Source organism: Haliaeetus leucocephalus, unplaced genomic scaffold (assembly GCF_000737465.1).
Source record: "Haliaeetus leucocephalus isolate CR32 unplaced genomic scaffold, Haliaeetus_leucocephalus-4.0 Scaffold175, whole genome shotgun sequence".
NCBI lineage: Eukaryota > Metazoa > Chordata > Aves > Accipitriformes > Accipitridae > Haliaeetus > Haliaeetus leucocephalus.
Window position 1 is genome coordinate 1 of NW_010972611.1, and position 13,909 is coordinate 13,909.

General features: G+C 42.4%; 1 protein-coding gene across 1 annotated transcript; it reads left to right on the forward strand.

The window, feature by feature from the left end:
- Positions 1-5: 5 nt before the first annotated feature.
- Positions 6-12,727, forward strand: KIAA0907 (KIAA0907 ortholog; the record flags this gene model as incomplete). The annotated part of the gene is made up of 13 exons (XM_010564151.1): positions 6-311; positions 2,595-2,723; positions 3,082-3,161; positions 3,828-3,880; positions 4,783-4,946; positions 5,361-5,572; positions 6,136-6,196; positions 7,060-7,117; positions 7,327-7,580; positions 8,093-8,248; positions 9,253-9,365; positions 11,284-11,375; positions 12,338-12,727. Coding segments are annotated over 13 exons (1,878 nt in total), but the record flags the coding sequence as incomplete, so codon positions are not given.
- Positions 12,728-13,909: the final 1,182 nt, after the last annotated feature.

Consider the following 13,909-nt stretch of genomic DNA (forward strand, 5'->3'; position numbering starts at 1 on the left):
GCGGCAGGTCCTGGAGCTCCCGCGGGGCAGCGGGCTCGGAGGCGGCCGGGACTGAGGCCTCTCTCTTTTCCAGGCGCCGCAGTAAGTGGGACCAGCCCGGCCCGGCCCCCGCTTTCCTTCTCCCCGGCACGGCGCCGCTGCCTGGGCGCCCGTTTCCCGGCGGCGGAGATGGTGGCTCCGCTGTGGCGGGCTCCGAGAGCTCCGCAGCCCCCTCGGGAGCGCTGGATGCGGCCGCGGCCGTGGCCGCGAAAATCAACGCGATGCTAATGGCCAAAGGGAAACTGAAGCCGGCGCCCAGCACGGCGGACAAGGTGGGTGCCCGGCGGGGCGGCAGGAGCCGCGCCGTGCCGTGCCGGTGGGACCGCCAGGCCCGGAGGTGGTGGGCGAGGGTGGGTATCGCGTCTGTTTTCTGGAGACCTGCGGCCTTTATTTGTCGGAATGGCTCTCGGTGAGACGGGAAACGATGGAGGTTTGCTTCGTGAAGTAGGATGTGACAAAAAACAATCGGAAAACCTTTCTTCAAATTTTATCAGCAACAGAAAACAGTGGCGTAGCTGCGAGGTCAGTCCCGCTGCTCTTCTGTAAGGCTTAACCAAAGAGATCTGTAGGAACGTGATAAGCTTTTTTCTGAAGTATTTTCTAGGTAGTGTCAGCTGACATAAAAACTGCTGTATAAAACCGCCGGTTTAAAATATGAGATGAAATTATTCTCATGCTTAAGCAAGTTATCAGTCGGAGCCATATGTGCAAGTGCTGACCAACCTGGTCAGCTCCCTGACGTGAGCCTTGGTCAGTCCTGAAGCGGTCAGGCAGCTGGACTAGATGATCGTTGTAGGTCCCTTCCAACTGAACTTTTAAATTCTAAAGCAAGTGTAACTTCAAGCATGTTTTCCCATTTCAGTAACAAGAACAGTCTTGCTTTCCTGTGTGTTGTTAGCCTATGCTAGAGCCAAGCTTAGAAGGCTGTTTCAGGTTGCCTTCCGAACTCGTTCAAATGCAAAGTTAACAAGAAGAGTATGTTTTCACGGCAGATTGTATCTTCTTTTTCACATGCATAGTATTGGTGGGACTGCCAGATACGTTCTAGGCATTTGCCTTGTGAGGCAGCATGAAAATGAGTCTTCGTTTTGTCATTGGATTTATTCACAGATAATAGAGGGAAGAGTGGCAAATGTACCCTGCCACGTGTTCACCGTATTTGGTTTTCTGTAGGTTCTGTATCCGAAATGATTGTTACAGCCGTTTTAATATGTGTTTCTTTGATCATTGCTATCGGCAGTCCTAGATGGTTTTAACACATTGTTTGCTGCGTGGTGGTGCCTGCGTCTTGATACTTACTGTCCACCTGAGGATGTGAAATTTTCAGCATTGAAGAATGTGTAGCTTGGTTTCAGGTAGCCTCTGCAGTCATACCAGATGGAAGTGAAGTCTGTCTGTTTACTGGCAGTTTGAAACACCTAAAAATCGGAAGATACTGATGTCTCATTCTTCCATCTATGTTTTTTCCATAAGCTTTGGTGGCATTCTGGCATCCTGTGACAAATTATATTGCTGTGGGAACCACTTAACCAATTAATTTGCAAATGGGATTGGTTGTTTATTGCATTTCTTGCTTTTGTTAGGAAATGTTCAATGATGACATTTCCAGAGTAATTAACTCTGATGGCACCTCAGATTGTGAGTGAATGGAAACTGAGGAGCCTGCAGGTTAATGAATGTACTTTTTTTTTTTAACATGTGGAAGGAAGGGAGAAACAGAATGCATGTACAATGCGTTAGACTTATGTCCCTCTATAGCTGCCTTCTGTCCCTCATGCAAGTGCTGTGCTTCATGTGATATTGATGAGACCGGATGTGTGCCTTTTGGATGTTACTGGAAGGTTCTTTTTTTACAGAGTCTTGGTTTATGCTTACGTCCCCAATAGCATTTCAAAATTTTTAGGAGGATGTACTATCTAACTCTGTGTGCGTGGGAAAAGCTATAAGGTCTTTGTTGTAACTACAAGTCTTCTGTCATATCTTCTGCATCTCTCTGTGGCTCCGTGGCTTTTTCTTTCTTAGACACTTAGATACTGACGCGAAATATTATGCCCTTTTTTTAAAAAAAACAAGGTGGGGGGAAGCGTGGTTGTAGTGTTGGATGAGTTTAGATCTTGAACAGAAATTCTAAATTCTGTTTCTGTGTAAGGGGAGTTGAGAGAAGCATGAATTGCATGTTTTATTAGTCTCGCAGATTTCTGTCAGAGGTGCTAATTCAAGTGTAAGATGCCTTGGTTTCCGTTTGAGCAACTTCACTGCTTAGTTCTGCACGTGTTTCTCCATTTATAGAACAGAAACAGTAATTACTTATTATATTAAAATGTGTTGAGGATAAAACTAGTGTTTTTACTTGGGCACGAGGTTGTGAAGAGGTAGATTATTAAGTAGTAGATGTAATGTGCTTTCTTCTAATGTTTGTAAAGCTTTTGGGTTCAACAGCTGAAAGGGGAGGATGAAAAGGATATTCACCTCTAGAGTACTAGGGTCAATTTGTTTGTTACATCATTTATCTCTGCTTTCCAACTGCTGGTCTTTTGCAACGGTTGTCTTTGAAGCTGCAGGCTCTGGGAAAAGGTCCGGCTACAAGTAAAAGCAAAGATGACCTCGTGGTGGCAGAGGTGGAAATCAACGATGTCCCCCTCACATGCAGAAACCTGCTGACGAGAGGACAGACTCAGGATGAGGTATGTTCAGGATCTACGTCTGACTTGTTAGGCTTGGCAACACGTTTGTACCTGTTTGTAAGGTTAAAAGAGCTTGCAATAAACCATATTCAGTGGTGGTTTCCTCTTTTTACAAAACTTGTTGTGTTTTCTAAGACACTTTATTTCGTAGTTTATTGGTTTGTTCGATAAAATGTCATATGATGAGGTAAGGTAGCATAGTTAGTATCCTCCAGCGGGCACCGTTCGTTCTCTTCCCACTTAATTAACGGCTTCTGGTCTTTTTGTACAACAACATAGCCTAAACCACTTTGGGTGTTTTGTGTGCGCTTTGTTTATTATTGGTAAACTTGTCACTGGGTTTTTTAAATTGTTTTAGATAAGTCGGCTGAGTGGAGCAGCTGTCTCTACTCGAGGGAGATTCATGACTGCAGAAGAGAAAGCAAAAGTGGGACCCGGGTTTGTATTTTCCTTTTTTGGGGGCTTATGCTTTTTTTCTCATTGGGTGGCTACGTGGTGGGGGCTTTGTTTTTTGCTGGGTTTTTTTGTTTGTTTGTTGTTTTGTGAGCAGCGTCACCTTTGGGTGCCAGAGCGAATTGCCTGTTGAGTGTTTCGAGTATGTTTACTGTTATGATAGTCTGACTGCATAGCTGCTTTCCCACCTGCTTGATACTGATAGGGTGAAATTAAAAAACAACCAGACAAACCACAAACGTGACAGATCAGACTGTGCTGGACTTCTTCAAATTAACGCTATACTGGATCCCTTGTGCATTTTGCTGAGAATCTAACCGGAAAGTTGCCCAAAGAGAGCTAATATTTCATAGTCTCGGGGCTTTTAGTTAGTTAACCTTTCATGTGGACAAGCAAATTAACGTTTTCAGTGGTATAACTTTAATAAGTCGTTGTGTAAATACCTCCTGAATCTCTTCAGTTTTCAGTGCAGAGCTTTGCTTACTGAGCACCGTGATATTCAATGAACATGTATTTACTTCCTTATGTGAAGAGTGTTTCAAATCTTTATGGAAGACTTCATGTGTCTAGATGACTGTAATATAATTAGATTGAATCCATTATTGTATGTTCTCTGTGGGTTTAATGGTATGTTTGACATTTCCTTTCCAGGGAGCGTCCTTTGTATCTTCACGTCCAGGGTCAGACACGGGAATTGGTTGACAGTAAGTGCACAAAGCGTTCTTCTTTTCCTGTCATTGTTTGTGATAAAGGGGTTTTACTAAGGGGCTTTGTTGTGACCAGTATGGATTGGTACTATAAATATCTTGGAGTCGATAACAGACCCCATTTAAACGTTGATGTTAAGATCTCTGGCTCAAAACTACCTAAGGTGCTCTGTACTGCATTAGTCATTAAAATAAAGCTTTTGATAGACAACAAGGAAGGTGGGGGGAGTGAGTAGGGTTCCTAGGCAGGTGTAGCTCTTCTGTGTGAATTTATTTGCTGATAACATGCTGAGATCCCATTACAGTAGGTCGTGACAGGGAGACCTTCCCTTTACTATACAAGTATGAACGTTTTTTGTGAGATAGCTACATTTCCATTAGAAGCACAAAGAACTCCGGTCTTGCCTATGCCTGCCAGAAAAAAAGGAAAACTATAAACTGTTCAGGTGTTCATTTGTTCTGCGTATCAGTTCACGGGCTTGCCCTTGGTTGTCTCTTGAAACCTGAAGCTGCCCACTTTTATCTACCTTGATTTCCACAGCCGGTAAACATTTTTTACATGTTAGTTTGCTCATTCATGCAGATGTAAATTCTGCACAGGGTTAATGTAAATGTTTCTAGCATTTGCTAAAATATGTGGGCTAAAACCGCCCACCTGCCTATATTAGCCTAAGCTTTATCAGGGTGGGAGTGGAGAAGGAACCCTGATGCTTGTTGCCATCCTTTGTGATGCAATCCTAGAATGCTAATATTGGGCCCTGCTGTCAGATGCAACCTTTTTGCCTGTAGATCTGCTGTTGCAGAATATGGGAAAGTAACCCTAGTCATTTCATGATTTGGTTAATCTGGGCAGTAGACAAGGGCCGAAATATAAATGAATTTCATATTCTGTCAACTAGGAGCTGTTAACCGAATTAAAGAGATAATTACTAATGGAGTAGTGAAAGCAGCCACCGGTTCTAGTCCGACGTTCAATGGAGCTACAGTTACTGTCTATCACCAGCCAGCCCCCATTACTCAGTTGTCTCCAGCAGTTGGCCAGAAACCTCCATTCCAGTCAGGGGTGAGTTATTCATTTATGTGGATTTCACTGAAGTATCACTGATTACAAGATTTACCTATTACAAAGTATACATGTATTTATTGAAAAAAAACACAAAGAAAAAAACAAACCACAAAAACCTGAAAACAGACACCCCACCCCCCAAAAAAAACCCCCAACAAACCCCACCTTTTGTGTTGTGAAAACTGGAGGACTAATCACACTGAGTCTGAAGAGTGAGACTCAGATGACAGTAGCCTCCTAAAAGAAAAGGGATGGAGAGAGCAGTCCTAGTTACAGTAAAGCAAAGGGCTGACTGTGCTATCCGACACTTAACTTTTCTGACTGTCACAGAAATAAGATTTCTGGCCTCCAGTGAAATGAACATCCTAATTCTTGGAGTGAAATAGTAAGCTTTTACTGTTACTTTTACAGATGCATTATGTTCAGGACAAGTTGTTTGTTGGTCTGGAACATGCTGTACCTACATTTAATGTGAAGGAGAAAGTGGAAGGGCCTGGTTGCTCCTACTTGCAGCACATTCAAATTGAAACGGGTGCTAAAGTCTTTCTTCGTGGGAAAGGCTCAGGTTGCATAGAACCGGCATCAGGCAGAGAAGCTTTTGAACCCATGTATATCTACATCAGGTATGAGGGGGGGGGGGGTTAAAAAATAAATAAATACCAGTGACTGGCCATGAATGTAACTTAATGTTTAATCCATGTGGGGAATTCTTAATTACGACTGCCTTAATGCAAATGAAATAGTTTTTGAACTTGACTTTTATTTTAATAGTGATCTCTCTAAAGTGATAAAGATATCAACCATATGGTGATATGATATAAAGTGATACTCGACCATAAGGTATTGCTTTTATTTGGAACACAGTAAAGCTGTGGTTTTTTTGCACTTGGGTTGTGATGTTGAGCTTTAAGGGAAGAATACAAAATGCATTGACCAGTCAATTAATTTTTCTGTGCTTGTTTCTTGCAGTATTTAGACTAACCTGAATTTTCATGTAGAAAATAAATATTCATCACTTTTGTTCACAATTGTGCTGAATAGCTGCAGAGCTGCTAGAGTCTTGTTGAGGTGACTGATCACTCATTAAAGGGATAAGATCTGACAGCACGTTGCTGATGAAAGAAGTAGTTCCCAAATCTGGCGGAAATGTTTGTGCTTATGAGGTGTTCTTTTTATATGTTTTCAGTCACCCAAAGCCAGAAGGTTTGGCAGCTGCTAAAAAGCTGTGTGAGAATCTATTGCAAACTGTGAGTAGCTCTTACAAATATGAGATTTCAGAGTCTGTCGTAGCTTTAGTGTGTGCCTGGCTAATGATTTTTTTTTTTACGCGCTCAGCAAAACTGTTCATGTGTTCCAACTTGCTAGTAGGTTTTTCCTTCTAAGTACAGCTGTCTAATTTTTGTACAGTGAACAAACACTTCTCAGGGTGGAGCTGTAGTAGTGGAATTTGGGGGAAAAAAATGCAAATGCTTCCTGAGTAGAAGTAGGGGTGGGGGCAGGACATTGACTGTATGCAAACGTAAAGGAATGCTGCTTTTTTTCCGATTGCTGTAGCTTCCCTTGCCTTAGCTTTAAATGTTGTCGAGACTCACGCTGTCTGCTTTATCTTTCCTGAAGTGATTGTTGTACCCCCAAAAATTTTAGAAAATCTCAGGTGTACACATAGAAAATTTATTTCTGAGCTTTTTTTACATGAACGCTAATGGAGTAAAATCCTGTGAGACAGTCCTTCTGTTAGTATTCATAATTGACTATGGGCTACAAAGTGTGTTTTGAAAAATACATGAAAGCTTTTAGATTCTTTGAGTATTTTCTACTGTCTCTACTGAAGTATTTAGTTTGCCACTCTATTTCCTGTGAAAGATTAGCCTGTATTTTACACAAATCTGTTACAGACCAGCAGGATTAGTGGGATGTTCAGCAGGGTTTTGGTCGGTGGGGTTTTGTTTTCAGTTTTGGTGTTTGGATTATTGCTGTCTTTGTGCATAATATGTTCTGTAATCAAAGTCCCCTTATGGCTTTATGGTTGCATGGTAAGATGCCTTTTGCCAGCAAAAGGTTAACATAGTAAATAGGTATTTATTGTCTAATTTTTTAAAATTCTTTGTAGGTTCATGCCGAATACTCCCGATTTGTAAATCAGATAACCACTGCAGTACCCTTAGCAGGTAAATGTTAGCAGTAATGAAGTCTTTGTAGTTGCATTCTGCAGAGCTGTACTTACAGTTAGTTTTGTGGAATTTATTTACCTGTGGAAGTCTTTAAGTCCTTCAATTGAAAAGGAGTCCAGCTGCTTTTACATTTGGTAATTAAATTTGATATTTTTGTGACTCTAACTGAATTGAAGATGACCCTTTTTTCCCCTTTCTCTTGCCAGGCTTTGCGCAGCCTGCCACTATAAATAGTGTCCCTTCACAGCCATCGTATTACCCTTCCAATGGGTATCAGTCTGGTTATCCTGTTGTTCCCCCTCCTCAACAACCAGTTCAGCCACCTTATGGTGTACCAGGCATAGTACCACCTGCAGTGCCATTGGCACCTGGAGTCTTAACAACACTACCTACAGGAGTTCCACCTGTGCCAACACAGTATCCAATATCTCAAGTACAGTCTCCAGCCAGCACTGGCCAGGTACTGCCACATATTATTTGCGCTATAGTTGTCAACTTATTAAGCAGTTTCTTTGCTAACAATAAAATACTTAAAGTAGTTCCAGAGGGAGAATTCTTCTTTAGGGCATTTTTTTTTTTGTTATTGCTTTGCTGATGCTTCTGTCTAAGCACCTAAATTGTTGGTATGGCTGCTTCGTACTGCGTTTTTCATATCATAGCCACCTGTTCATATAAAGGATATTTGCAGGGGGCGGTCGCTCGTTTATGAAATGCGTCATCGCACGCTGTGATGCAGTTATGTAGGTACAATGAGTTTGAGTTACAGATAGTGATTAGTTTGAGGTGGGAGCATTCTATAAATTAAATACTTGTTTTATCTTTAAGTTGTGAATTTCCTTTTAGCTTCTCTGAGGCTCTGCAAAGAGAAACTAGTGTGTTCTGCTCCTATGTATGAACCAATACATTGAATTAATACTTTATATGCATATTATCAAATTTTCTTGTGTTCTGTTTTCAACTTCTGCATGCCAGAGTCCACTGAGTGGTCCTTTTCTTCCTGCTGCCCCAGTAAAAACAACCATGCCGACTGGTACACAGCCACAAGTCCAACCCCATCCCCAAGGTCAAAAGAGACGCTTCACTGAGGAACTACCGGATGAGAGAGAGTCAGGACTGCTGGGATATCAGGTGGAATAAAATCAGCAATTTTACTTCATTCACCAAAATGGAACTTGGCTAGAGGGAGATTGTTATTAGCACAGTTTGTTTGGCAACAGTCATGCAAGACCTTTGGCAGATGGCAGCAATTGTTACAAAACGTTGAGACCACCCTTTTGTTTCTTTGAGTGGACGCACTGTTCCTAAACTGTGACTTACTTGATTCATTGGCAGCTTGCTTTCCATACCCTCAACCTTTCGTGAAGAAAAGCAGTGCGTTCAGGTCAAAGAGATGACAATAGCATGTTACTGGTTAGTTTAAAGGGAGATTATCTGGGGGTTTGTTTGGGTTTTATGGGTCTTTTGGGTGGGCTTGTTTGAGGGGTGGGAGGGAAATGTGGTAATAACTTCCAGATTATCCCATTTACCTTTCTTGCAGGTTGCACTTGAGAGGATTTCAAGAAGCCTAGTTTTAAGAGATTGATTTTTTTTTTTAATAGCAAATGTTTAAACAGTTGACTTTAATAAAAATAATTTTGATTTCTTCAGACTTGTATGTGAGAAAAGGGAGTTTCTGCACATGCTTCTCTGATAATACACCCCTGTTCACAGGCAGAAACCCTAAATATAAGCTTTGCCTAGAGACAATAAGGAACTTGCCTATATGGTAGACCTAATATGAGTATCTCGAGCAGACTTTATTGTGCCATGAGGTCTAAACAGTATTCACAATTAGCTCATTGAGGAAGCAATAAGTTGATCTGTGAATTAAGGAGCTATCTTTACTGTCTTGAACTACTGAAAAGGTGGAGTAGGTGGTGAGGTGTCTTCCATATTGGTGCTCAGGTGTGTTTCTTACTACACTACCCTCAGTATTTTTAGGAGAAAGCATTTTTAACAATGGCGATTAGTGGTTTCTTCTGCTAGTTGGCTATATGCTCTGAAAAGTTGGGTGTCCTGTCATTATCATTAAGGAGCTATAGCTTATGTTGTAGTTGTAGATTTGCTAATGCCGTGTGTTTTTCTGCTCATAGCATGGACCCATTCATATGACTAATTTAGGTACAGGCTTCTCCAGTCAGAGTGAAATCGATGGAGCCGGATCGAAGCCAGCAAGTTCCTCAGGAAAGGAGAGAGAGAGGGACAGGTGAGTGATGAAAGAATTATGTCAGGTCTTTTCCAGTTCTGATGGAAAGCTTATTTCCAGAGATGATTTGTGTTTCGTGTTCTCTTCTGTGACTTGTGTTGCTTGTTTTGTTGTGGGTGGGGTTTTTTGTGGTGGGTTGTTTTTGTTTGCTTCTTTTTGTATGGGTTTTTTTGTTGTTGTTTAAGGAGAAGGGATGCAAGGATTACCTTTTCATGCTACAACATGAAAATAGCTTAATTTCCACTCCTCCCTAAGTCTGTATGCTCTTACTTTGTCTAGGTCGGGTATTTTGCTAACTTCTTGGTACAACAGAATATTCTTGTGAAATAGGTTAGCACTTACACTTTAAACGATTCCAATTTTAAAACAAATCTGAAAAAGTCGTAAACGTGAAATTTTGTAGCCTGAAGTTTCAGGGAAAGATTTACTTGATAGTCTCTTTTGTTTTCTGGTCATTATGAAACACATCAAGGGTATTGGTAAATTTTTCTATGTTCTCCATCTTGTATGTAGTCCTAAATTCAGCATAGCTATTTGAAGTCATCAGGCATCACTACTCTTCCTTATGCACTCTAGCGCATTGAGCCACAAAACTGTCAGGCTTGCACTTTATTTCATAGTAACATAGCATGGTTTGTGTTGGAAGGGACCTTTAAAGATCATCTAGTCCACCCTCTCTGCTGTGGGGAGGGACATCTTCTAGTAGATCAGGTTGCCCAAAGCCCTGTCCCCCTGTCCAACCTGGCCTTGAACACTTCCACGGATGGGGCATCCCCAACTTCTCTGGAAACCCAGTTTCTCATCACCATTCAGAAAAGGATATCTTCCTTATATCTAATCTAAATCTTCCCTCTTTTAGTTTAAAACCATTACCCCCTGTCCTGTCACTACAGGCCTTGGTAAAAAGTCTCTCTCCATCTTTCTTACAAGCCTTGTAATAAGGTCTCCCTGGAGCCTTCTCTTCTCCAGGCTGAGCAACCCCAGCGCTCTCAGCCTTTCTTGATGGGAGAGGTGTTCCAGGCCTCGGATCATTTTTGTGGCCCTCCTCTGGACCCACTCTAACGGGTCCATGTCTTGTCTGGGGACCCCAGAGCTGGATGCAGTGTGGGATCTCGAGAGCAGAGTAGAGGGAGAGAATCACCTCTCTCAACCTGCTGCCCATGCTTCTTTTTATGCAGCACAGGACTTGATTGGCTTTCTGGGCTACAAGCACATGTTGTCGGCTTGTGTCCAGTTTTTCATCCACCAGTATCCCCAAGTTCTCCACAGGGCTGCTCTCAATCCTTTAATCCTCCAGCCTGTGTTGATAGTGGGGGTTGCTCTGACCTAGGTGCAGGGCCTTGCACTTCGCCTTTTTGAACTTCATGAGGTTTGCATGGGCCCATGCCTCAAGCCTGTCAAGGTCCCACTGGATGGCATCCCTTCCCTCTAATGTATAGACTGCACCACTCGGCTTTGTCATCTGCAACCTTGCTGAGGGTGCACTCGATCCCGCTGTGTCATTAATGAACACGTTAAATAGTATTGGTCCCAGTACAGACCCTTGAGGGACACTACTTGTTACTGGTTTCCACTTGGACATTGAGCTGCTGACTGTAACTCTTCGGATACAGCCATCCAGCAAATTCCTTACCCATCTAGTAGTCCATCCATCAGATCCATTTCTCTCAGATTTAGATGTAAGAATGTTGGGGGGACCATATTGAAGGCCTTACAGAAGTCCAGGTAGGTGACATCAGTTGGTCTTCCCTTGTCCACTCATGCAGTTACTCCGTCATAGAAGGCCACTAGATAAGTCGGGCAATTAAAAGTTAAACTCCTCAGGTCAAGGACTGAGTTATGAATTTGTTTGCTATTACCTTTATCTCTTTGCTTGTTTTAAAAAAGAAAAAATAAGGGCTTGCATTGGTTTAAATAGGCAGTTGATGCCTCCGCCAGCTTTTCCTGTCACTGGGATGAAATCAGAATCTGAAGAAAGAAATGGTGCGGGGTCTTTACCAGGCAACCATGGTGAGTGCAATGAATAAAATACACTTGTGAGTAAATTTTCCTTTCCCAAATGAGTTTGCGCTCGTCTTAACATTTGTTTAAATCGGTGATTTTTTTTTTTGGCTGGTCTTTGGCTGTTTAAGTGAAAAGCAGGTCATACTGCACTGCTCTAAAATCACTTGTGTTTGCTGTGATTATACACACATGATGCTTCTCTTAAAACTTTAATATCTGTATGAATGAGGAGAGTGTAATTAAGTGAAAGACTAAAGACAGCTATTTTTGACCCATCAGTCAGCTGAGGCACAGAATGTCATAGGATTGTTTTGTAACACAGATATCATGTGGCTTTACATTGTGAACAGCTATCTCTAGAGGCACTAAGGAGTATCGGTGGGAGTTATGGTTCAGGTGTGTATTTACAGACATGAGTTATGTCTGCAAACAACAGAAGTCCTGTCAGATTTCATCCTTTCATAAGGTTGTCATACATCAAGTATTTGCAACTTGGTAAAACATGTAATCATTTTAACTCTCCTGGTAGTTTAGTGCCTTTCAGATCTGCAGGTACATCATGTTAGCCTGTTTAACCTTAGGTTTTCTGCAGTATTGGTCCCAGAGATTGCTCTTCCGTTAGCTTTCTTTTGAACAAAATTTCTACTTTTCTTTACATATTTATCTCTTTAACGGTGAAATTGCCATCACTTAGACACATTTGCTAACTCTACCTTTTTTGTGTGTTTCTTTCTTCTTTCTCTGTTCTCTTACATGGTTCTGATGGATCACATGTGCTGTTGGTGGTGCTGTTTCGTGTGGCCTTCGACCTTGGATGACCATTGGCCTTGTGACCTCAAAATGGTGTCCAACTAACAATTTACAATTAACGTCTTTTTTTATTAACTCGTTTTGGGGCATTTTATCTCTTTTTATTTTTATTCTTCCTTCTTGGGGGATGGGGGGATTGTTTTGTTTTCCCCTTCTAGATCATCAAGCTAAGAAGATGAAAACTGCAGAAAAGGGCTTTGGATTAGTGGCATATGCTGGAGATTCATCGGATGAAGAGGAGGAACATGGTGGCCATAAAAACGCAAGTACTTTTTCACAGGGATGGAGTTTGGGATACCAGTACCCTTCCTCACAACAGCGAGCTAAACAACAGATGCCATTTTGGATGGCACCGTAAAAGCTGCAGAAGAGTTTTCATTCATCCTTTTTTTCCCTCTAGCAATAATGCATGTATATTACAGAATGAACTTTGCAAATACGCATTGTTTTTACTTTTGCAGAAGCTAAAGGTTCAGTGTTCCCCCTTGAAAGGGCTCTATTATTTTTAAAATCCCTATTTCTGCAGTGAATTTGTCAATTAAAAAAAAGTATTTGAAATAGTGTTCTGACAGGGCTAGTCCCTTATGGGGAAGTACTGTAAAGGGAAACCAGGGAAGCCTGTCAGTCTGCGTTTCCCATTTTTCCAGGATAACTTAAAGATGGAAAGAGTCAGTCTACACCTGGTGTTTGTATTTTATTAAGTGTTCCTGCTGTCAGCCTGTGTTTGCAGTCCCATTGAGCTAATGGTGACCCTGGCTTCAATGTTCGGACTTTCAACAAAGGAAAGGAATATACAGTAGTTCTGAAAAGCTTGAGGATCACATTTCCTAAAACTCTTAATTTGTTTTTACTTCAAGCATTTCCTGTAACTCAGCACTGTTTTTTCTTTAAAATGTGGTTTTACTAACCCCACAACTTCTCGTTCTAGCCAGATGTCGGGGAGGGGGGATGCTCAGTTTTTTGGATGGGTTCATCTTGCCGCTAATCCCCAGGTGGACTTGGTGCTGTAGCACTGGTACTTAATCTTCTCCAGTCACTTCTGGATTCATTCCCATGCAGCAGTTCGGATGGAACTCCTTGTGAGGTTTGACCCCCCCCCCATCTCTTAACTCATTCACTTACTTGATTCTACCCCTTCTGTTTCACGGCGGTTTAACAAAGAAAAGGCAGGCAGCAACCGGGTCCACGCAGCGCCAGTGACCCGAGCACAGGTAACCGGGTCCATGCAGCGCCAGCGACCTGAGCACAGGTGTTGCTCTTGCCTCGAAGCGTGGAAGCGGAACCTGGGCATAAGTTGTTGGATTGTTTACGGATGTGACCTGCAACATGGGCTTTCTTGGCGGGGCAGGCTGTGGCAGAAAGAACTCTTTTGTATGGAGAAGTGATGCGTGGGACTGTGCTGAGGTGCTGGTCAGCTTTTGAAACGGGAGAGCGTTTTAATGGTGGGGATGTATGTTGCTGCTGCACACTGGAAGACCTTGCTGGCTCACTTGTACAAACATTGTCTTTCCTATGTGTTGTAAATAATTAGAACCGTACTTTCATTATAAATAAATGTATAAATATTCTGCTGCTTGCTGCTTTTTGGGGGTGAGACTTGACTCCAGCGCGGCCGCAGCCTGTGGAAGGGAAGGTGGGTTTTCGGGGTGCGGGTCCTCCAGAACCCGCCAGCGGGCGCTGCAGGCGCACGCGCCGGCCGGAGACCCCGCGGAGCGGCGGGCGGTGCTGGC